Genomic DNA, 26,221 nt, shown 5'->3' with positions numbered 1-26,221 from the left:
AGTATTTTCTTTGGATAGCAAAATATGAATTGAATCTTTCCGACAGTATTTAATTACATTTAAATAAGAAATCTACTGCTCAAGATATAAGCACCTGACAAATGTCAAGCTTTTTTGTAATGGTTAAGGAGGTTCTAGTATAATCAGTGAGTGTGCCATTGATATTTCGTTATTATGAATATTGTCACGAAGAACATACAATTTTAGAAAATAATTTTTTTTATTGTAAAAGTAGAAATAGTAGCACAGAAGAATCGAGTACATGCCGGCGTATGGTGCCAAATTGTAATTTTTTTTTTAACGACAAGTCGCCAGATGAGTTTGTCTTTTTTTCTAATTTCTCATTATATTAGTTGGTTTGAAGAGTTTTGATAGCTTAAACCAAAATTTTTCCCTCTTTAGCGGAAAACTGATTCCTCTTCTTTACCCGAGAAATAAAATAAACACACTTACAACCTCGCTTTCAAAATAAAGATTACAATAAAATATATACAAAAGGACTAAAATATGCGAAGCTTCAGTGAATCTTCAAACTTATCATTTTTATATAATATTGCAGTTTAATTTTTCTTCTCTTTTATTTTTATTTAATTAAACTTATTCAAATTCTTAATCATTAATCCACGTGCTTGTAAACAATTTCAAAATATGGAAATAAAACAAAACGAAAAGTTTTATTTTATTATTTTTTTTCAAAACTGATAACATAAATTGTTGACATCAAAATAAATCAAAGTTAGGGATTGAAATTCACTTTTTAGCCCATAACTTCTAGCAATTGTAGCTATGGGAAAAAGTTAAATACATGTGCATCTTAATGAGATGCTAATTCCATTAACTTGATTTATTTTTATCTTCAATCTTAAAGAAGTTATTGGGAAATGAAAATTTCAACATCTGTCCATTTCCACTTTTTTTTTTTTTTTTTTTTAGCTAGATGGCTCATCTATATAATTTGAACGAAGGGTGATTTTGTGTTCTAGGGATCATGACTGGTGAAAATCTGCAGAAATGTTACCAAAGTCATGTCATGACAACCATTGTAATAGATTTCGTATGACTAATCTACCTAAATAACTGCAAACAATTTATAAAACAATAAATCCTCGTAACTAATGTAATTTTTTATAAAATTTATTTATTTTGATGTTTGAGTCCCAGGGCAGATTAAATTGTGATCGCCGATCTGATCTGTGTTTCATCGTTAACACTTAACAACAATTGAATAATTTTGAAAAATTTTATAAGTTTTCTTTATTACTTAATAAATCAGCTACTGTTCATACAAATAGATATATTTTAATTAAGATAAACTGTACAAAATCATAGTAATTGTGTGCATAATCTTTAGCAAATGAATAACTCTAATTATATCGCATATTTTCAACTCCAATTCTGTGACTTTAAAGAAAAAAATGTTATCTGTGTAGAATCTTATTTGAAATAATTATCATTTGTTCCAAGTCAAACCAAGCGGTGGCAATAAGAATCAGATTTAAAAAAATTAAATTTAAATAAAAATCAAATAAATGTCAATGCGTTTCAGTCTTCGAAAATTTCATAGCGACTTCCACATTTTACTAAGTTTTCTTTTAAATACCTATAATATAAAAATATAAGTAATAGTTGGCAACCGGTAAAATTTATATTTTCAATAGCTGATTACATTGAATTCAGAATTGGGTGCATTTTGAAACGAGAAATCATGCATGGCGACAATATTTTGTTCAAAATGAAAATCTTCAAAGGCAATTGAAAAAATGCCCATTTGAAAATTCTTTTATACTAGCCTCGCTCCAAAGATACCTTTTTTTTTTTTTTTTCATTTATGTCAAAATCAAAAATTTAATATATATAGAGATTTTTGTAAAATCTTTCGTGAGATTGTAACTGGTGGAGATTAATTGTGTTAAAGAAAGATACTAAATGAAAAGGAAAAATTTATTTATATAAATAATACAAAAAGAACGTTGCAGACTTCCCAAAATACTTCAAAAATATTAAAATGAATAAGAAACGAATAAACTGCGTCATAAGAGAAATTGTTTATTCATAATTATAACATTTTTCCAGAGGATGATTCCAAAATTATTTTTAACACAAAATTAACAATCATCAGCAATCAAATAAATTAACATTTTTCGCCAATTTCTTTTATTCTCGGCATCACATAAGCAAACTCTGCAGTAATGTTTTTAAATATCTGTTAGTAACTTCATGAAAAATTCGAGACTTCAATGTAACTCAATATATAAATAATATTATACTACAGAATATGAATACATGCTAATGAAGGCGACACTAAGGTCTAATAAGAGAAATTTCACAAAAGGTGCCGAGTTAGTATTCAACATTCAAGAATTAATTTATGTATATCACCTTCATGATCACTTTTCGTACTGTATTGGACGTGTTCCAAACTTAGAAAGGGCCAAAATTGTCATTATTATTTAAAATGTGGGAATACTTCAGAAACAATTCTTCTCTTCAAATTGAAAATTCAGATTTCAAGTTTCTCTAATGAGTGTATTCTATTTCAGCCAATTTAAATGCTTTATCAATAAATATATTTGGAGATAAAGGCCTACAAATTTTACAGATTATAATTACATTTCCTGTCTTCTGATAAATGTCCAAACGCAATTTGATCCTAGTTTCAGATTTCTAAATTACTTAAATCAAAAGAACTTTCTGATATATAAAAACAGTTAAGTTTGTTTACCAACATTCTAAATAGTTTCTGTTTTCCGACCCATTTATCTACTATAAGCAATAATGTTAAATTGCGTGCTAAATTGGGCCAATCACGTCGGGTAATTTATATTGTTGCTTTATGCAAAATAAAACTTGATGATTCATTAAAAATATTATTCTTTCATCAAAGCCACTTAAAGTTAAGATAAACAACTAGTTAATAAAAAACAACTTTTCAGTACGTCACCCGAAAAGATGATTAACATTTACATTAATAACAACTTTATCGTTTCACTTATTTGCTCTCGAAGTTATCAGAAGAGTTAATGAACTATTAAGTAATGCCTTGAGATGGACATCACTCATGTCATAATTTGTAAATGACCTTCTGACAGTGGTGGAAGCAATTTTCCGTGAGAAAATTACTTTTACACCTTTATCACAGATTTCATTAACTTCTAATTATTTTTTCTATTAAAAGTAATTGATAACCTTGGTATAAGTGCTCCTCATTTTTTTAACTATTCTGATTATTTTTTCCCCAGTTTTTAGTAATCTGTTTTGAAAATTTTAATCAATTCATCAGCGTTCATAAAGAAGAAATATTTTATAGAGATAAATGAAAAATTTATGAGATCAATTGATTGACAACATCTATTAGATCAGCTAGTTTCAGTAAAAATAGATAATTTATTAAGTATAAGCTTTAAAATTAAGATATCCATAACTAGAAACTAATGTTATCAAATGTAAAAAATTACATTACATAATAAGGTTTGGTGATGTTCATGTAGAGTGTTGTATAAAGCATTTCATTGCTATTAGAAAAATGAACTCTTCATTACACTAACAACTATCGGAACATCACTGCTTAGCGCACGTATACACAGAACAGGGATTCCCCGGGAGAAGTATTAACATAGATTGTATTAGGGAAAGTAGATAGGTAGCGCTTTAGAATGACATGAATAAAAGATGGCGCTACGATCATTACATGAGTATCCCCCTAGTGAGCAAGGAGAACGACAAATGTGATAATACAAGATAATTATACGCGCATAAAAATAAAACATCACATAACACAATAAGTATAATATAGAATAATGGTTTCAAATGATAAATAGAAATTGAAGTAAATAGATGCAATAATATATGAAATACATAAAATTACAGTTACAATATATAGATACACGACAATTTATATCTCAGTAATTAACCTCGTTGGAAAATGGACATGACGTCCACTACGAGTGGTAGTTGGTTTTGTCGGTAATTGTTCATTTTTAGAAAAAAGTTCACCTTCAGTTTTATGAATAGTTGCAGATACAGAAGGTAACGAGTCATCAGATCCTGTCAACACATAAGCAGGTTTGACACGGTCAATGGAAACTGTGACATTTTTATTATTAACTTTTAATACAAAAGTTTTATCTTTCCTGCTGATTACAAGGTGTGGACCAGTGTAAGGAGGTGAAAGGGGAGGTTTAACACTGTCCACTCTCAAAAATAAATGAGAGCAAGTACTTAAGGATGGATGAATATAAATAGGCTTAACCGAGTGTCTAGACGTAGGGATAGGATTTATAGATTGCATTAATGCTTTGAATTTTGATACATAAGTATCTGTTGGTATTGATAGATCTACTTTTGAGGTTAAAATGTCAGAAGGCAATCTGAGGGTTGTACCAAAGACTAATTCAGCACATGTGGCATTTATGTCTGGTTTAATTGCAGATCGAATTCCGAGTAAAACTATGGGAATAGTTTCAGTCCAGTTTGGTTGACAATGGGCTATAATAGAACTCTTAAGATCCCTGTGGAAACGTTCTACAAGTCCATTGGATTGGGGATGGTAGGACGTTGTGCGGATTCGATTTGTATCCAAAATATTATTCAAATGTCTAAATAGATGTGAATCAAAATTTTTACCTTGATCTGTAGTTATAGTTACTGGACAACCGAAACGAGATATCCAGTTATGAATTAGAGCTTTACATGTTGTTTCAGCAGTTATATCTGAAGTAGGAATAGCTTCCGGCCATCTGATAAATCGTCAACTATTGTCATACAATATTTATAACCCTCAGAGAGTGGGAGTGGTCCTATGAAATCGATATTTATATGAGCAAATCGAGCATCTGGCAAAGCGAAAGTGCCTATAGGAGATTTTGTATGTTTTTGAATTTTAGAACTTAGGCAATTATGACAAGATTGAACAGAATTTTTAATAAATGAATTCATGTTTGGCCAAAAATAACGTTTAGTAATCAGCTTTCTTGTTGCTCGAATGCCAGGATGAGAAAGATTGTGAATATTTTCAAACACTATTGAACGAAAAGAATTTGGAATGTACGGACGAGGTGAATTAGTAGATAAGTCACAATACAAGGTTACATCCTCTAAGGGAAAATATTGCTTTTCTATTTTACAATTTGAAGACTTCAGATATTCTTTAAGTTCAGAATCATTTAACTGTGCAAGTGAGATGTCATTAAAATTTAAATTCTTTTTTGAAATTGAATCGATTTCAATGCGAGACAATGCATCTGCAACAATGTTCTCTGTACCCTTGACATAACGAATATCGGTAGAAAATTGGGATATGAAGTCTAAATGTCTCAGTTGAAGAGGTGAGCATTTATCCGGCTTTTGTTTAAAGGCTTCATTAAGGGGTCTTTGATCAGTGTAGATTGAAAATTTCCTACCTTCAAGCATGTGTCAAAATTTTTTTATGGAAGCATAAATAGCAAGAAATTTTCTGTCGTATGTTGACCAATTAGTTTGACTTTTAGAAAGTTTCATTGAGAAGAATGCAATGGGTTCCCAAATTCCATTTGAAACTTGATTTAAAGAGCTTCCAATTTGATGAAAAGCTTTTACTAAATCAATATGAGAAAAAATTGTGGTTCCATGTTGTTCGCTAGTAAAATCCAAAACACTGGGAATCGGATATTTGTCCTTTTTGGTCTGAGCATTAAAAGCTCTAAAATCCCCAACAGGACGCCAATCGTCACTTCCCTTTTTCGGAACCATATGTAGAAGAGAGGCCTAATTAATTTATATTAAATGAATGTGATATTTATTTGGACAGTTTTTGTAAAAAATGTTTGACTATGTAAGATTGTAAAAATATCTATTGTAAGTTAATCATATTGGACAGGAAATTTATAAATTCATTTTTTATGAAAATGACTTTTTTTTAATGAATTAGCGTTATTTTCTTTAAAAATTTTCTATCGATATTTTGTAAATTAAAATCTTTTAATAAATTTAAGGAGTTCTAAAAATTACAGCAATTAATATTAAAATTATTATATGGCACACAATAATCGTAAGAATTGAAATAGAACCAGATATTAATTCGAAATTTTCTGCATTTGTTTTCCTTGCTTTTTGGGAAATACTTTCAAACATATTCATACACGTATACACAGTAAGATATAAAATTGTTTTAATTCAAATATTTTCTCAAGTTTTTTTTTGTTGCTAATAAAATGTAATGCTTTAACTAAATAATACGAAATTCGCAAAATATGTAACAAAGTAATATTAAAGTATAGACTGTTGATTTTTTTAAAAAAATTAAATGAGTTCTCTTATGAAATCTCATTTGCAATTTTTGAAATTTTTCTTTGACTGCTTTTAAAATATCAATTTCAATAGAAGGACCGAAAAAAAATATTTTAACAGCGGCATCTTCTTAAAAAAAAAGACATTATCTGATTTGTATTGACAATTAGCAAATAACAATTATCATTTTTTTTATTATCTATTGAAAAATATCCATGCAATCATCAAGACAATGTATGCGATTAAAAAATATTTGTATTCTTTACCCATTTTTAGCCATATTGAATAACCATGTAGAATATGCTTATGAGGATATTTTGCTGGTATATATATATATATATATATATATATATATATATATATATATATATATATATATATATATACCAGCAGCAGTGTGTGAATATATTTTAGCATTTGTGTGCTTGAACAGAAGAAGAAACTTTTCGATTTATTTCACCACGGATGCATAATTTACGTACAAAGAAAAAGCAGTAAGAAATACGTCAATCTATATCGCGACACAAGAGCAGAAGAGCAAAATAGATCGAGATTTTCCCTTCAGTGGCTTTTACTATGAGATTCTGACAGGGATTTCTTTGACACGTGTATTCTTAGGAAAGGGAAATTAGGTATCTTTAAAAGAATGTTGCCAATATTATGGATTTTTATTCCTTCACTTGGAACGTGGGAACCTGTTAAATTCAGCAGTTTTACAGAGCACGTATAAAATTAATTAAATAAAAAAAAGTAGGAATTGGATCAGGAAATGAGAACATTTTAGAATGAAGTTAATATGGGCTAGATTAAGATAAAAAATTAAGAAATTACTTAGAATTTAAATTAGATTAAGAGATATCATTACAGTTTAAATTGTAATGGTATGTAGAAATTCTTTTAAAAAAAACTTTTCTTGTTGCTAATGGTGTCAAATGATACATTTAAATATTATAATTAAAAATTCTTATCTCAAATAATTTTTTTTCAGACGACGACATGACGTTCCTTATATTGGTTATAAAATTTACTTAACGCTATGTTTGCAACTCCATCTGAATCCAAAATATGGTTCAAATTTTTATCATTGAAGTATCTTTTGGCGCATTAAACGTTTTTATAGTAATAGCTAATTTTATATCATTTTACACATAAATATTAAAAAAAAGATGGTAACACTATTTCATTTCTAATTCACATTTCCATATGACTTTGCCACTTCGAAAACATAAAAGAATACACTTTCGTAACTTTCGAATTTGATTAGTGAGAAAAAATCTTATTTTATCGTCCAAAAAAGTATAGTGATCTTCAAACCAGAATACCTTGCATCTGCTTTATAATTATATATTTTATTAAATTTGTTTATATCGAAATTTGTAATATTATGCTACCAGTAACTGTTAACGAATACAACCACAGATTTGGGGCATGCTAGTTAAGAAATTTTATTCAAAAAATTATAATTTGTAAGAATTTTTTAGATTTAATTACTAGCCGATATTGGCGGCCAGCTGGTTCGCCGAAATTAACAGTCGCTAAATTTTTTAGTTAACTATTTTATGTTACTTTGTCTGAATACCTTCTTCATCAAAATATTTTTAAGCTTCAATATTCTTATAGCAAAATATTTTTAAACTTTATTTCAATTACCGCCGTTCTGCTCATTTTACTATATATTTTTCTTATTTTATTTGAACTTCTCTAAAATTCGTAAGAAATGGATATACTCTGCTATTTTTAGCCTTTTAACAATGAATTTTAATTTCTAATCTGAAATAATTTATAAAATTTGGTATTTTTCTTCATATTAATAGTACGTTAAATAGAAATGTAAATCTCTTACCGATTCTTCTCATAATCAAATAAATATATCACTTTCTTTTCTGAAATCTACTTTGCCATAAATGATCTGTGTTGATAGAAGTTCAATTTCAATATTTTGCATGTTTCATTATTTGTTATATTAATATTAATAATAATTTGAATTGTAAAAAAAAAAAAAAAAAAAAAATTGAAACTTTAAAAGTGACTTTTATAAATAATTTTGATGCTCTTACAAATTTTTTTTTTTGTATAATCGTTTATGATATGTTTATATGTTATATATATTCATTCAGAATTCTTACTTATTCTTGTAGAAAATTATACTTAAAGTAATTTTTTTAATTTGCTTAAATATTAAAAGACATTTTTTTATACAGCAAAAATTGTTATCATTGAAAAGATAAGTTTTTGAATTTTAAGATAATCTAAAAGTCATTTTTGTATTGCAATATTTTCGAAACACAGCGGGAAAATATCAAAATTTTGCTTACTTTTTAATTAAAATTTCAAAAAAAAATCGACCTGCTGTGCACATTTCCACGCTCTAAAGTACTAAGTTTTATATCTCTAGTTCAAACGATGTAGCCTGTGCATCATCAATACATAGGCACACATATGACATTCAAACTCAGACATAAACACTATTCATCTTCAGTATGAATAAATATAAATTATAACGATAATTTTTAAAATTAATTATATAAATGGAAAACTTCTATATAAAAATAATGGAAAGAGAATAGGATATAAAATATTGTTGAGTTAAAAGTGCAAGTAAAGTTTATTAGTAATGCGTTTTAATTTTGTTTAGTGAAAGAATGCATTGTATTTCGTAATTTTACATCACTATCAGAAACGCACTCCGAATCGACACTCCGCTTTTCAAAGTGTCCATAATACCTGAATTGTTATTCTTACATATAAAAATATGCTAGCATTACAGTTTCACGCAGAAAATACTTAATTGAGTGTTTTGTTTATATAAAATTGTAGTGTAAAATTACAGAATATATTTCACAAACAATGCTAAAATGATCATTATTGATTACGATACCTTAATTTTTATTTATTAATTTGGAATTTGTTTCTATCATTAATACTAAATGTTTATATATTTTTCTGAATATCAAATAAACGTAAAGAATAAAAAATATTTTTAAGAGTTTATTCATAGTTAATTCCATCGAAAAAAAAAAGATTTCAAATGTGTGTTTTTTTATATCATGCTTACTTACATTACATTAAAAGTTTTTATGTTTACTTAATGTTTAAAATGTGTAGCTAAAAGAAGCTCATTCAGATATATGAGAAATTTATTTGTATATTTGATGACAAAAACATCGGTAATGAAAGTCAGTTTCTGCTCATTGTTGCCTGTAATCAAATTGGTAAATTAGTATATTCATAATCGGCCTTCACTACAAATCAATCAGAGAAATTGCATTAGCAACTAGATTTTCTGAAAAGATAAAAGTTTATTTTGTAAACAGAATGAAGTTAACTACGATTAGCATGCACATGATAAAGGAATTAACAACATGAACATGATAAAGCAATTAACAGCATGAACATGATAAAGCAATTAGCAGCATGAACATGATAAAGCAAATCTGCAATTTTCTCATCAGTTATAGTATACACGCTGATCATGAAAAAAAAAAGTAGTGTAACGTGGGCAATTTGTCTTGAATCATTATCTCACCATTTTGTACATGCTGCCATCTTTTAGCGAACTGTAATTCTATTGAATGTAATACTCACTAATACCCAGTAGAAACATACAGTTGTTTACAATTCAAATCTTATTTATAAACATCTATGATTTTTTTTCTCTCCTAAATGCAAAGAAACATTTTTGAGGAATTAATTATCTTTATTAATAAACTTAAAGAAATCTTTAAGGATCTTCTCTATATATCAGTTTGTACAATATAATTTAGTAAGTAAAACTACACTGTTTGTAAATTCTATCATAATTTGTTAAAATTCCCTCGCATTAGTGCTATAAACTGTCATATCTTGCACCACGGTTCACTGATTCAAGCTAATTATCGTGACTTTTTTTTCAGATTTTAATAGCATTGTACAGAGAAAGACGAGGAAAAGTATGGATCCTGAAGTAAAGAATGCAAATGAAATTGTGTGTGTTGAAAGAGAAAAGAAAATTTCAATTAAGGATTCTGTAAGTTGTGTAATTTACAACAAATTCAGTATTTTATGACTTTATAGAAATTTATAGAAAAAAAAAGATTCAAGTATGATTTCAATACGAAAACTCTTCTGAAAAAGAACAGCTCTATTTAGTAGAGTATGTAAATAAATAGGCAGAGATAAATTGCGTATTGACGAAAAGGAAAATTCGTTTTTGGCTTATAAATGTGTGATGGCCAATAAAAAAAGCCTATAATACCAAATAGAACGAAGAAAAAACAGCTAAAGAGCAATGGTTGAAACTGTTTAAAAACAGGCACGTTCAGTTTGACAATATGATTCCATAGGAACTCAATTATTTTGAAATAGTTCCTGAGTAAATTCTATCAATAGCATAAACTAAACTATTTTGATTTTTAATGTTACCTTCAAGCTTAATTTCTAATATTCATTATATAGTCTGAATACAGTTCCTATATTGGTATATAAAACATCAATAGTTTTATTTTCCCTGATTTGAAAAAAATATATACTTTATAAGCCGAAGCAGTTTATATAGACGAACGTGGGGTTAGTTGTAACCAGGGCAAGTTTTAACATGCATTTAACACAGATGTATCGGAATAAATGCAGATTAATAAGAAATTGTAGCATCGTATGTTAAGGAGTATCATATTAATAAGTGTCTCATTTTCGTCAAATTTTGTGGCTAAGGTAAAACCATGTTTTTAGACAATTTTCTTGCAAAAAAGCATTTATTGTAAATAATAAATTACATTACTATTAATTTGTTTGGGCATTTTTGTTGAGAATGGAACGCATTATCATATCTTACATTAGTCTTCTGGGAAATAAATAAATAATAAAAAGGTTTCACTTAACGAGTGTTTCGCATGACGAGTAAAATTCGAGAACAAATTTTGCTCGTTAAACGAGGTTCTGCTGTATTTTAAATCATACGACTTACCTAATAAACATTGAGTATACTAAATTATTCCTATTTTTAAAAAGAGGCAGCATTAATAGTTGAATAAAACTGGCTAAATCGGTTCATTTGTTACGAGTGATAAGTTCGGTTATGGGTTTTTTTCCCCAACATTTTTCGAAATTGGATGGGATTCTCTATAGAGAATATACAGTGAAATATTCTTTTTTCATTTTTTTTTCAAAAATGGAGACTGAAAAATACCATGGCCATTGATAACATATTTAGAGGTCCTGAGATTTCATGTGAAACAGGAATTTGTGAAATCTGACCACTAGCAGATGCTAGAAGATTGGCTATTTTATTTTATTTTATTATTTTAAATATACCTATTGTTGATTTAATAATATCATTTTTATTTTACTTTTTTCGCAGTTTTATATCTTAAAAACTTTCTGAATATCGCGGCTTTTGAAATTATTTATTGATCTGATATTTCCAACGCATTTCCGTGAGCACTCATTTCCTTCAACCCTTCAATTGGCTTATTTTATGTATTAATTTTCTTTCTTTTTAAATAAAAAATAAAGGAAGGAATTCTTTGAGCAGATTTGTAATGTAGAAAATCTGCCGCCGTATTATTGTTTCGAATTTTCTTTAAAGTCGTGTAGCTTTTGAGGTCCCTCTAGTCTCGAGACATGATGTAATTGCCTCCAATGCCTATGCGATAAATCACCACGGAGCATGCTGCAAATTTTCATTAAAAAACAGAAAAAACAAATTAAGGCAAACACCTTTCAACTTTACCAATATTAAAGTCTTTAAAAAATTTTAAAAACCACAGTTCAGAAAAGGTCATTTTCTTTTTCATAGCACCTGGAATCAATAAAAAAACAGGAACGGCAACATTACGATTCGAAGGATAAGTACACAGGTTGTCACAGAAAAACTCGGACAAACAATTTTTAATATAACTTAATTAAAAATAAATAAATAAACAAAGTATAAAAATTTTTAAAAAAATGCATAATAATAATAATAATTAAATCTATGATCGCCAAATTCAAGTTATCATGTGAGAACATTATTAATTTTTAAGTCATTATTTGTCTTAATTAATTAAATTAATTAAGTTTAAACCGGTTTGAAACAATCACGAGACTTCTCTATCGGTCTCTATCCCTCCATCTCTCCCTCTCTCTCTTTCTATATATATATATATATATATATATATATGTTACCGTTAAAATATATAATGCAGTTATTTCATAGAATACCTAGTTATTCCATGAAATAACTGATCGTGTCCGTGAAAGTGTGTAATATGTTATTAATTTGACACTTTAACTAGTTATTCTACGAAATAACTAGGTATTCTATAAATTAACTAATGAGAGACAGTTAAAGTGTAAAATAAACAATTTATCTAAAATGAAATTAAAATTATGATAGACAATTAAAATGAAAAAGAAGCAATTTATCTAATTTATGCAGCGTATAAATGGTATTTATGGAAACGTACCATAAAATCATTTGTTACAACAAGAATTACTAAAATGAAACTTGGAATTACAAAGAACATTATTTCTAAAACAAAAACATTTTTTGTTGACACACTGGGTTTTACACGAACATTTTTTAAATCCCTGACCAGTACCTAAACTTTGAGCTGTAGCAACCGACCGGAGCGATATTTCTACATCCGGTACTTCTTCGATTTTAATTAATTTTTGTTCGCAGACACTGAACTGGGATCGGGAATATAATTGTTTTATGCGGCCGTTTCTTGTGCCCAATTGGAAAAATCCTTCTTCGGTTATTTTTATGATGATAGCTAAAATAGATTTGGCATCACCTTTTCCTCTGTCAACTTCAGGCACTGGGATACGGACGGTAAACCCCACAGAGGCTTCAGAATGAGATTTATCCGACATTAATTTCATCTTTTTCGCTTGAATTTCTAAACATTTTTTAGACTTTTCTCTTTCTCTTTGAACATTAAGTTCATTAAAACACAATTTGCAGATTTTCTGCTCAACTTCATCTTCTGAAACATAATCTTCAGAACATGATATATGGACAGGCTTCATACATTTGAAGCAAACTATATCTTCGCTGCATTCTTTTAAACAGATTATTTTATACTTTAACGGGCTGCAGATCGTTATTCTATGAAATAACTAGTTAAACCATGAAATACAAGAGAGTTTTACACTTTAACGGACACGATCAGTTATTTCATGGAATAACTAGGTATTCTATAAAATAACGGATTTCATACTTTAACGGTAACATATATATATAATATATAATTTTTTTAAACTTTCAATTTCAATTTTTCTAGCTGGCAAACAAAGTTTTGGAGCTGCGTAATCTGATAGTCTCGTTATTGTTTCAAACTGGTTAATGACTTAATTGACAATTCGTAAGAATTCAGAGAATGAATATATTGGTAATCAAGCTGTAACTTTAGTTGGCGATAAATCGCCAAATGTGACAACCTTCTGTGTGAAATGTGATAACCTTCTTCCAAATGTGATAACCCTAATAGCAAAAAATTGATGCCTCAAAGGCGATAAATCGCCAATTTGTTATCACATTTCTATCAAACATCACATTTTCTATTTATTTCATTTCATACAATCACGTGCTGTAAATTTCATTTTTCTAGATTTAATTTGCAGCAGTAATTAACTTATTTTTTAAATCAGAGCTTCTATAAATGTGATGGCAACAAGTTAATAAAAGCTAATTTTTTGGGATGCTCGTGCAGATTAAATTTTATTTCTATTTTGGGCGAAATTAATTGTTTAAAAATATGATTTAATTATATTTTTAAAAATTCATTAAAAATAGAAATTTAATTTATAGATTAAAAACGATAGATAGATTGAAACGATTATTTTTTGAACTTCTGAACTAATGTAAAAATCAATTTTGTGCGGTAATAATTACGCCAATAAATAAATCGCCAATTTGTTGATTACGCATTTCGAGGCTTCAAAAACCTCAAGCCAAAACAACATCATGTTCACAAATGATAAAAATAATAATAAAAGTAGACTTTTACTAATAGATAAATTTAATTTATTTGACATTGGCCGTCTTTTGCAACGATGTAAAGACGCAAACGCTTATTGAAATTTTCAGCAGTGGGCCCAAGTCTTCTACCTTAAATCTATCCCATTCCCGTCGAAGCTATTGATTTAAAGAGTCCAAACTTTTTTGTGGTTTAGTGCAACCCCTAGACTCCAAAATGGACCATATACTGTAATCCATGAGATTGAAATTGGGCGAGTATTTTACCCAATCTGCAGATGATAGTACGTCTGAAAAATAAACTTTGCACCATTCTTGTGTCTTTTTGCCTTGTGAGCTGGTGCGGAATCTGGTGAAAAATCCAGTTTGCATTGTCGAAGCATTTTTTTGCTCACTGAAGTACGATAGCTTTTAGTATGCCCCACTGGAAAACTTATTGACTTATTTAAAGTTCTCATCCACAAAAACCAGAGATGTTTTGCCGCTTACGCAAATTTCGTCCTAGACCATGATGTTTAACCATTGCCGAGGTGCTTGGAGCGTCTATATACCAGATCCCATATTTCCAGGAGTTATGAGCTTATTGGAGGGTAAAGAGCTTTTCATTAGTGAAAAGAAATCTTTCCCAGCGCTGACTTGCGGTCCTCTTAAAAGTATTCGGCATCTTTGTAGCTATACGTTTCTTTTTTTCAGTGAGAAGCTGAACTGTTTGGAACTTGTAAGGCTTTAATTTCAGCTCTATTTTTGCCATTCACCGCACTGATTAGTCACTATCAGTCACTTATTCCCATTTCCAGAGCGATCTTCCTCATGGAAACCCTCGGATTTCATTGAACTTGCTTTTTGGTGGTCTTATGATTATTGTAAGTGTTCACCATACGTTTTCGTCCACTTCCTGGACATGGACCATCACTGCAAAACTCTTTGAAACGATAGACTGCATGAGATACTGTTTGTCGAGGCACATTAAGCATTCGCGCTGTCGTTTCCTTTGCTTAAACAACACTAAAATTGCAGATCTTTTTCTTGACATTGTAAAAAAAGCCCAAAAAAACAGTACGTAAACTAAGAGATAGATATCATAAAATGTTTTATAATTGAAATCGTAGACAAAAAGAAATGAACACAAATTAAAAAGAAATTAGTTGTCTTTTATTCTATGATGTAATAACTTTGCCCGAACTTTTTTTGCAGCACTCTACATTTAAATATGCGAGAGATAAGTGAAATTCATAGGCGCGATTTAAGGTAAGAAAACATTATTGTACTATGAATAATTTTTTTGAAATTATAAATTTTCTGTTTTTTAATTAGACATCTTCTTTATCTTGCTTTTGGAGGCTTTATAATGCTTTATTTTGTTATAATAAAAATTAATATAAAATAATAAAAATAAAAATATTTTTTTATATTAAAATTCGCGGTTAATACTACCAAAAATCGAAGTTGTGTTTTAGACGAGTTTGTTCTTATCAGTTGATACTAAAATTGGATATGGAATTATATCTGTAGTAAAAAAAAAATCACATACGAAATTTTATATATTTAAGTCATTGCATTTTATCGTGTTTACATGCTTATGAAAGACAAACTGACAGACGGTCAACCCCGTGAGGGATTTGGTTCCAAATTTGATAGGTGTCTGCAATTTAGATATCAAATTTTATCCATCTAGTTCTCTTTATTTTGTAATTATCATGTTAACTTATATTCGGATAGTCAGACAGACAGACTTCTTCTCAATATTTGACAGAAATCTTAAAATTTGATATAAAGACTGCCTACCGAATTTCATTCGTCTAGATCAAATCATTTTGAGTTATCTTGTTCACGGATAAAGCCAAAGATATGTTTTTCAAACTCAGAGAAGTCTGAAACGTTGAGATTTGTCAAAGTCTAGAATTCGAAATATTTGACGATTGCAAAGCTTTCTTCGTACACAAGAAATTAAAAATATTATACAGACAGGCTTGTTACAAAGTATATAATATTGAAAAGCTTTGAAATGTTTAAGCTATTGCAAAAAGGTTGTATCAGTCGATAAGCAACAAAAGTTTATCTTTTATATTTAATTTTTTATTAACATATTTGAAAAATTAACTATCGATTTTCATTTATTCTTCTTTTAATTAAATGCAACAAATAAAGGTTTATAATACAAATTAAGAACTTATGATTTTCAACTGATTGATTCTTCAATTTTATTAGAGAGACTATCATCTTTAAAATGTAATAAATAATGGAATTAAGATCTTATCTATTGCATATTTGCGTATTTCTGTTATAATTATTAATTGGAATAAATGGGAATATATAATTTAAAAAAAATTCTTCAGTACTTGTGTATTAACTGTATATTATTGCTAAAATTAAGGCTTGATTATATATCAGTGACAAACATAGTAAATAGACTAGCACGATGTCCTTGATGAATTTTTTGGCAATTTATCGCTTTATGCAGTAAAAAAAGTACCCATACTGGCGTTAAAGCTATAAAGGATGACCTTTCTTTTTAAATTCAATATATTATCAATAATTTAGCAGACATCAAACCAAAAGATCACTAAATTAACAAACACTCCATAACAAAGAGGTTTCTTTAAAAAATACATATAATAATAAATGTATGTTTATTGCACAATATGTAAAATTATTAGAAAATTATTCTACATATAATGAACATTGAAAAAAATTATTATTTGAAATTTTAATTGTATCCTATTTTACGCTCTGACAATGTAGTTGACATGCAGTTAGAAAACTGGTGGATAATTATAAAAGATAGTTTTATTATATTTTCTTTGGAAGAAAAATATAAACTAAATCTTTCCGATTGTATTAAATCACATTTAAAGACAACTTGTTTAATAACCAAAAAAATCAAACACCTATGAGGTTAATGAGGACATAAGTTATATTTCGCTTTTATATATATATATAGTCACAAAGAAAATACAATTTTAGGAAATAATTTGGTTTATATTAAAAGGTTATTAAATGAAACAAACACATTCATACCATCGCTTCCAATATAAAGATTAATACAGACATACGTACAAATAATAATAAATAACGAACTGAAACTCGCAGCTTCTGGGATTTTTGATCATTTTTACATAATAATTAAGTGATTGCTCAGTGATTTAGTTGATATTTTTTTACATAATATTGCCACTAAATCTTTACATCCTATATTTTTACTTAATTAAAGTGGATATTTTTCAATATCCCGAATTCGAATTACGATTACAATACGTTATCTTCATTTTATATAGGAGAATATAAAAATAATATACAGTCAGATTTGCATCTAATAATAAATAAAAATAAATTATGCACATGAATTTTGATTTCCGAAAATTTAAGGTTCTCAATTTTTCAAAATTACATCTAATTATAGAAATCTAGTCTACCCAATTTTCCTTCATTGTTGTTGCGACAAAGAATCTTTTAATGTTATATCCATCTCGGGCGGCTATTTTAGGATTATTAGGCTATTTTAATTTTAAATTTTGTTCCGATAACAAGGAATGCAATGAACAATCAGCATTTTATAACCTAAAATTCCTTGCTATATTAATATTAAAAATTCTTACTAAAATTTTGATTTTTTAAAAAACATACAAGTTTTCAAATTAATTTCAGTTTTGCTGGATGTATCAAGGAAAATTAAAATTTCGTAAACCAATTTTCTCACAATAAAAAGTGAATATATATATATCAATCTTCAAGTTGCGATTATGATAAAAAAAAAATTGAGGCCTGTTTTCCATGAACTATGAATAAGCGTTATAGTTGAGGGTCATGTTTTATTTTAAGAACCGCCATTCATTCATTGACTCAACAGATTTCGCTAAATGTTTTATTCAATAGTAACTATAGAACTTTTAAAAAAATATCTTGGGAACCACGTTTCAAACTTAACTTTCTCATATATCTCATATATATCTAATATATGCTTACACACTTGAAATATATTCAATATTTGAGACTTATAATTTATGCATTTCTGTTTATAAAAATTTCTATGTAATTTACAAATAAGTATAATTTGTTAGTTATATTATATAAATTTTTAATTTTTCATGAAAATTTCAAAGAAATTGAAGGAACAAACCTATGTGGTAAATAACAGCCAACTGCCAATTTTTACACCAAATTTTCAAACCCCTAAATAAAAATTATTTTCTTTTGTGAGAACATCTGTACAATTTGTTAGATTCCATTAACTATCTAACATAATTTTACTTTCAATGTTTTCAATCTTCAAGACAAATACAGGGGAAAATGAACGTCTGTCTTGGTAGAAAGAAAAAAATTCTCAAATTGTGACTTTTTAACTCAGTTCTTATTTCTTGCAGCAACGCATGCGCAGTAATAAAGTTCTTCTATTTTTACTACACGCTTTATGTAGAGAATAATGATGCCTGAAAAATATCAGAAGAATAAAATTTGAAAATAATATTTTAAATGATTGATAATTAATGATGAATTAAAAGTAATTAAAACATACAATATTATAAAAATTTTGGAAATAAATTATGAAAATAAAATCTTTACATGTGAATTTATTTTAACCTTATACTTTCATACTTTTTAAATGATCAATTGCAGTTGCATATACTTTTATAAATAAGGGCAAAAACTATAAGAAAACAGAGAAAATTTATTTTGAATTTCAATTTAAATTACTTATTGCTTAGTTATAATTTTTATTTGAATCTATTTATATTAAATAAAAATATGATTTTCATATTTTATTTAATAATAATTAAATAATCCAAATTAATTTTTAAATGACAAAAATTAAATTATGTAATATTGTATCACAGAGCAAGTAATATAACTCACATTGCTTAATAAATATTATAACTTCATAATATTTATCTTTATGATTATTATCTATGATATTAAATTTCACGTTATAATGAACTCCATCTTTTTTAATCTAGAAATTATTTTCTTCGGATTTTTGCTTTCATTATACAGATTTTTAGTTGAATTTGTTATAGAGTGACAAAGAAAATTTTTTTATATATTTTATAAAAGCTGTCCTACAATGTTGCTACAGATTTTTTTTGACTATTTGATATAATTTAATTCTATTGATAAATAAATTAAATAAATACAATATTAAAAAAATTCAAAATATATATTTATTTATATGCGCTTTGGCCAAGGCTCAGAGAATTATTCACTAATTTAATTATTTATTTTATTAAAATTGATAATTGTAGGAATTCAGTTTTAGTAACAGTTGATATTAAAATGTTTTATTATTACATTTAAATGTTTTATTGTTACAATCCTCTTACTGAATTCATCCCATTATTTCCATGTTTAAGGCCGATTTTTTGTGATCCATCAAATCACTGATGGCCTCTCAGTTACAGAAAAAAAAACTGTTGTTGTTACGCAATTCCTCTGTCCTTCAAACCATCAAAAGTTTATCTTACAAATCACTGAGAATTTTAGATAGAATAACTAAAAAAAAAATTAATTAGAGCGAAACTAAACCAAAAGATTGAATGGTTTAGACTCCAGGAAAGGTTTATTTCTTGGAATGAAAAAGGCGTATACTCTCATATAATCGGTCACGAAATCCAACCGGTACTTTCAAAGGGTCACAGTTCGTGGTATTACCACAGCAGAAATTCAAGTTTCAAAATACAAAATATGTATCAAACTTATCAAAAAGCTCCAGGGAATATTCTTTCCACTTTATTCTTTTCTCTAATGCTTAAAAACAAAAATAGAGGACGTAATGAAAATAAGTGTGTAATTACCGGACTCTGGATGTACTAAATAAAAATGGACTTGTAACAAACTTTATTGTCTCTCTTACAACCAAGAAAAGTACAATTGACTATATTCTTTTAAAATATTCAACTCATAGAAAAACCTATGGAACAATCATAATCCTAATTGCAAATTAATATTATCTGTCAAAAATTTTCTGTAGAAAATAGTTTTTAAAAAGCTCCATCCACAAATTTTTCATCGGTTATTGAAATTTTTTAACATTTGATGAGAGCATTTGAAACATTTTAGAGCATTTAAGCATTTGAAGAGATAATTCGATGCTTGTAAGTAGCAAAGGCATGTCGAATATAGTTAGATTAATATAGTTAGCCATTATTCAAATCTTAGAACTAAATAATGGACTGAAGAAGAGAAAGAAATAGAAGGATTTACGTAACATATTTCTATTATTACTCCTCCAATTATATTCAAGAAACAACAAGCTACAATTACAAAAGAAAGTGGAAGTAAGCTTGTAATGATGAAAGGTTATAACATGCAGTTTCGTCAGTAAACATTAAATAGAATGTTCAGTCTTATCGTGGCCCAATAACAAATTTATAAACTACTAAAGATATGTAGGTACTTCCATCGGAAAAATGCTTTAATTGACGCAAAGAATTATGTTTTATGATGCTTTAGTCAATAAAGGGGCTACTGAGAGAAACCCGAGGTTTATATTTTTTGTAATACCCAAATTCTATCAATAATATTTAGTAAAATACTCTTAACATACTAACATTTTAAAGAAAAAGTTCTATTCTTCTGCAGTTAAAACTGACAGAGTAATAAAGCTTTGAATTTCATTAATTTCATTTGATCAGTGGCCTTTGTTAACAAGAACCTCTAATTGACTTTCGGATCTTGCAAGAGGATATTGTACTGATTTGAAAATAAAATTAGAGATAATCAAAGCTTCTTAATTCGTGTCAGTTTCAGCCTTAAAAAATATGAACATTTTTGTTAAAAACATGAGTGTGTCAAGAACATTTTATATATTATGGCAAATAAGACAGGGAATTGTAAAAAAGCTTGTATTTCATAATTTTTCTCACTGTTGGAGTAGGCGTTTTGGACATATATTTAAATACACTGCCTCCAAGCAATGAGAAAATAAATGTAAATTAATTTAAGAAGAAATCGAAATTACCAAATCGCCAAGCGCGACAATGAACACTCGCTCAAATATTCGCAAAGATCCTTTAAATTTTTAAATTTTAATCTCAAAACAAAAGTAAAAGACCAGAGTAAATTTATGCGAGACTTTATATTTACTAACTTTAACAAGTGTGTGCCTATTTATAAAAACAGACTTACTCAATTGGGAAAAGTATTTCAAAGCTTAAGAGAGCAAGAATGTAATTATCGTATTTGTATATAATGTTTGATTCACAAATCAGGACTTCATTTATTCATAAATTCCATTAAAAATTGCCGATCTGGACATAAGCAACTCAAACGCAAGGTAGTCAGACCTGATTACCGCCGTATGTTAAAAAAAAATGTCTTGTCAAGGCCAACCTTTCTCGTGCTAGCCTAAAAATTAAATCTCGAAAGTCGAATAGTTAGCAAAAAGATTAAATGAAAAATCATCGGATCAAATTTCATTTCAAAATTTAAAACAATTTTTAACGATTATTTTATCGTATTAAAAGTAAAAAAACTAATGACGCACATGTTATCATTTCTTCCTTGATCTAAAATTCCGCTTGATATTTTTCAAACATCCATTATACTCTATCTCAAACAGAAGGGAGATTTCATTTTATCACAAGAAATTCTAAATTATTTTTTCCAAGAAAAGTGTATTTATTTCCTATTTTAATTCTGTGTATACAATATTAATCATTATGTTAAAATTTCATTAAAAGCTATTCAATGAGTGAAAGACGGAAAATTCACGTTAATCTATTTCATCATTGTAATTTGTTTGCGCGCGCCTGACCTCGATCTTTCAATGTTATAGTAACAATCGCATTCAAAATGTTTACGTAACATCTGATGTAAACCTTAATTTTAAATCTTTGAAAAAAAATGGTATGGTAATTGGAAGTTTTCTATCAACAGGAACATCACATACGTTTGCTCCTGACCTACAATTTTCGATTAATTTTCAATTGCATAATTTGATCTGATATCACAAGTTCGCGTGATAATTAAAAATTGATTAATGCGTTCATTATCTCCCCAAAAGAACATACGAGAAAATAAGAGTACAAAGTGTCATTTATGCGTCATGGGGAAAAAATGCGTTTTCTATGCCATAATTGAGTGTGTGTCAATAACTAAGGAAATGAAATAAAGCATAGAGAGATTCAGTTTTTCAATTACATTTTATGATTTTCACTGTGTTTTTTAATTTCTAATTTCAGATCTTACATTCTTTTTTAAAACTTTTCTAATAAGTGGATTTTATTCTTGAAATTATTTGCGCCCAATCACAACTTGGAAAATGATTTCTCTCTAAGATTCACCAAATAAGAAACTAAAAATTATCCAATACATATTAAGTGATAAATAAATAAATCAGTATTTACCTTAAGATTTCCAAGAATCCAAGTTTAAATGCAAAATATTTTTTTAACGAAGATTGCATTTTTAAAAGGTCAATCATCTTCATTGCAAAAGAGCATTGCTATGGCTAATCACATCTTCATTATCACTTTTCTTATCCTTCTCGATCCAGAGTGAATGTTCTAGCGAAAAATATCTCCTTTGTTATTTTAGAGGTATTAAATTACAGTTTAAGCTACTTTTATTATTTTAAGGATATTAAATTACACTTTTCCATTCAAAAACAGATTATATTTCTTTGAGATGTAATAGATATATATAAATTTGTTTAGTCTGACTTTTTCTGATAAATTATAATTTTTTTTTCACTTAGGGTCATCATTCCGCTTCCTTAATTCCCTTGTTTCTTCCGATCGCGAAATATGTGAAATACCGCAGTGCAAAAGAAAAAAAAAAATCTATATTCTTTTCGCACTGTTTGCTATTATTGACTGATAAGCCAAAGTCAAGGTCTCACACTTCCGATGAAAGTGAACGCAGACTAAACACAATCATATCGATGGGAAACTGGTCTCATAATATGTTGACATCCGTTTTAATGACCATCTGTTTTCAATTCACGGTGTACGCTCCTCATCCATCGTTCTATTTATTTAAAGAAGGATTCACATCTGCAATAAAATGTACATAACTTATATCTTTTTTTTTTTTTTTTGTAATACTGAGTATGACAAAACGCTTTGAATGTACGACTTCATCCATTGATATACGCTGAAAGATATCGGAAATATTCTTCGAAATTTAAATTTCCTAAAAAGTATTAAAAGCATACTGAAAATTTAATAATATATAATAACAAAGGAAAGCCGCTCATTTTGAATAGTTTATTTCATACATAACACAATTTAACTATTTGAAAACACTTGTTCTAAGAAAATGATAAATGCGTTAAAAGAACTAGTTAGAAATCTCTAACCAGAGTCGCTTTAGAAGCCGACAATCCGGACGTTTGGACTTGAACACCAAAATTTGCTAACGGCATTTTGTTGAGAGTATGAGAAAAATATTGATACGTTAAATATCCAATTAAGAGAAATGTATTCATATCTATTTTTCTTTCTCTAACAATTTACAATTCTTATTCATATTGAATATGTCTAAAAGCTAAAAAATATTTACACTCCTTTATTCTAAAGAAAAAAAATCCATAAAAACCAGCTGGAGTGATCGCCCCAAAACTTTCTCGCATACTGCATAATATACTTGTCAGATCAGAGAACGCCTTACATGGTATTGGTGTAAAATATTTATGAAATATTAATTTTTGGCCCTTGGCGAATTTATTGAAAATTAATACCTAACATGCCGTTAATAGTATCCGAAAATCGGATTTGTGTTTTAGACTCGTTTCCTCAACCAATTGAAACAAAGATTTGACACAAAGCTGCACTTGTAGTCACAAAATTCCATACCAAATTTGGTATATTAAGCCATTGCGTTTTTGAATGATCGCGTATACATGTTTTTGAAAATACAGACCATCCAATAAACCATTGATGGATTTCGCTCCAAATTTGTCAAGTCACTACATTGTAGATGTTAAATTTGTGTACCGAATTTTATCTATCTAGCTCTCTTATCGTGTTAAATTATATTCAGCCAGATGGACAGACGGACTTCCTCAAACCAGGTTTTACTCAAAATTTGATAAAAAAAATCTGCAAATTTCGTGTAAAGATCGTACATCAAATTTCAACTATCTATTTCGAAGCGTTTTTTTAGTTGTCTTTGTCACAGGCAGACATTTTCCAAGAATGAGTTTTGTGAACTCGGTGAGTCTCAAGCGTTGCGATTCGTCAAAATATCGAGTTCGAATTTTCTTGACGATTACTATACTTTCTTTATACTACGTATACGAGAAAGTAAAAAGCGATATGTTTAATTAAATAACCAAACGTTATACCTATGATATACATTTCACAGGAGAATTAAAAATCTCATTATCCATTTTGAGAAAGAGTAATACCGCAATATATCAAGATCCCAGGGATATATTGGATTGAAAGGTGATTTTTTTAATAATTTTTTACAGTATATATTATATATATATATATATATATATATATATATATATATATTGCTGTGAATTGTAAACAAGATATTTTTAGGGGATCCTCGAGGTATGTATACAAGCATCCCCAGAGGAGAAATATGCACATAAGTAAGTTTATAAGTATGGAAAGTGAAAAATCTTTAATTTTAAGCGATTGTTTTACAAACAAATCTATTTTATTTATTTAAATGTAGACATTATAAACAATATAAATTTTATTATATTAATTTACATAAATATAGCAATTTTTTATTAATTTAAAAAAACAGTATAAATTAATAATTTATTTAATTTAATTCTAATAATTAAATCCAACCTGAAAAATGTAAGATTCACACTGTGGAGAATAGCACGCAGACAGGACAATGTTTGAACTTTGATAAAAGTGGAATAAGACAGAATATTATGCATATATTTGTTAATTACCTTTAATTATAAAAGAGCAGTTTGATTACAAAATAATCTTATTCTTGGTATTATGCCGATGTCAATAACAAATGCAAGTTCATATTATGTATAATATTTAACAATTTTAACTCAGTGTGATTTATTATTTTTTTAAGTGTAGGTTTCTGACATTAAGATGCTTAGTTGATGCATATCATTTTATCGTAAAGTGTTTGCCGAATCTAATCAATAAGAGCTTTTTTAAATTAAATATTAATAAAAAAATTCTCCAGTTAAGGCTGTTAAAAGATTAATTAATGCGAAATAAGCCATTGGCACTGCTTCTAAGAATTGTAACAATCACTAAAATGCTTTGTAAAAGTTGACTGGTTTTTTTTCAAAATATAAGTGGCAATTTGATTGAGTATAATTTCCTGAAAATAATTGAATTATTATCTGAATTTGATCCTATTATGGAAGGGAGGAAAAAAATATACAAACATCATGTTGCATCAAAGTGTGAAATCTCATATTGTAGATGACATAAAGAAAAAATCCAAACTTTTTTCCAAAATTACACTTTTGATATTAATAAGACAATTAGAGAGATAAATAGTGAGATTGCGATAAAACAAATAACTCTTTTAACCAGATATATTTTAATCGATAAATTTGATACCGATGAATTTAAAACAAAAAAATCAATGAAAGCTTTTTGATTTTCATCCTAGTTGAAAGTTCTAATCATATAAAACAAATGACTCTTTTAACCAGATATATATTAATCAAATTTGATACCAATAAATTTGAAACAAAAATCAATGAAAACTCTTTGGTCTTCATACTAGTTGAAAGATCTACTAAGAAATAAATGTCTGAAATTCTAATTAAAGAACTTAATAATTACATGGTTTTAAAATTTCAGAATACCAAAGTTTAAATATAATTATAATTAAGTATAACTAAATTATAATTAAATAACTCAATAATTACATTGTTTTAAAATTCCAGGATATCAAAGATTAAGGATATGACAGATCTAACATGAAGTGGTGATAAGCTAGGATACAAGCTAGAATTAAACAAGTATAATCTAGAATTAATTATACTTGTTTAATTCTAGCTTGTATCCTAGCTTAATGCATTCTTTGTTCCGCGTAAAAGTCGCTTTCTCAATCTAATTATGAATGACACGACAAACA

The 26,221-nt window shown here is 27.8% G+C and overlaps 1 protein-coding gene across 1 annotated transcript; it reads right to left on the bottom strand.

The window, feature by feature from the left end:
• Positions 1–3,892: 3,892 nt before the first annotated feature.
• Positions 3,893–15,177, bottom strand: LOC129972957 (uncharacterized). The gene is made up of 2 exons (XM_056087288.1): positions 15,044–15,177; positions 3,893–4,595 (listed from the first exon to the last, which is right to left on the bottom strand). Exons 1-2 carry the CDS (start codon positions 15,175–15,177, stop codon positions 3,893–3,895), a joined length of 837 nt encoding a protein of 278 aa, XP_055943263.1.
• Between the last annotated feature and the right edge of the window lie 11,044 nt (positions 15,178–26,221).

Source organism: Argiope bruennichi, chromosome 1 (genome assembly GCF_947563725.1).
Source record: "Argiope bruennichi chromosome 1, qqArgBrue1.1, whole genome shotgun sequence".
Classification (NCBI taxonomy): domain Eukaryota; kingdom Metazoa; phylum Arthropoda; class Arachnida; order Araneae; family Araneidae; genus Argiope; species Argiope bruennichi.
Note: the sequence above shows the minus strand (reverse complement) of the source record. Positions and strands in the feature narration are given on the sequence as shown.

What these genes read in the sequence shown, in the direction of transcription:
- LOC129972957 (XM_056087288.1), bottom strand. Translation starts at nt 15,177, where the DNA reads ATGCTTAATGTGCCTCGACAAACAGTATCTCATGCAGTCTATCGTTTC. An exon ending in AATCATAAGACCACCAAAAA is followed by an intron (nt 4,596 to 15,043) that starts GCAAGTTCAATG and finishes ACATCTATTTAG; the next exon opens with ACATTTGAATAATATTTTGG.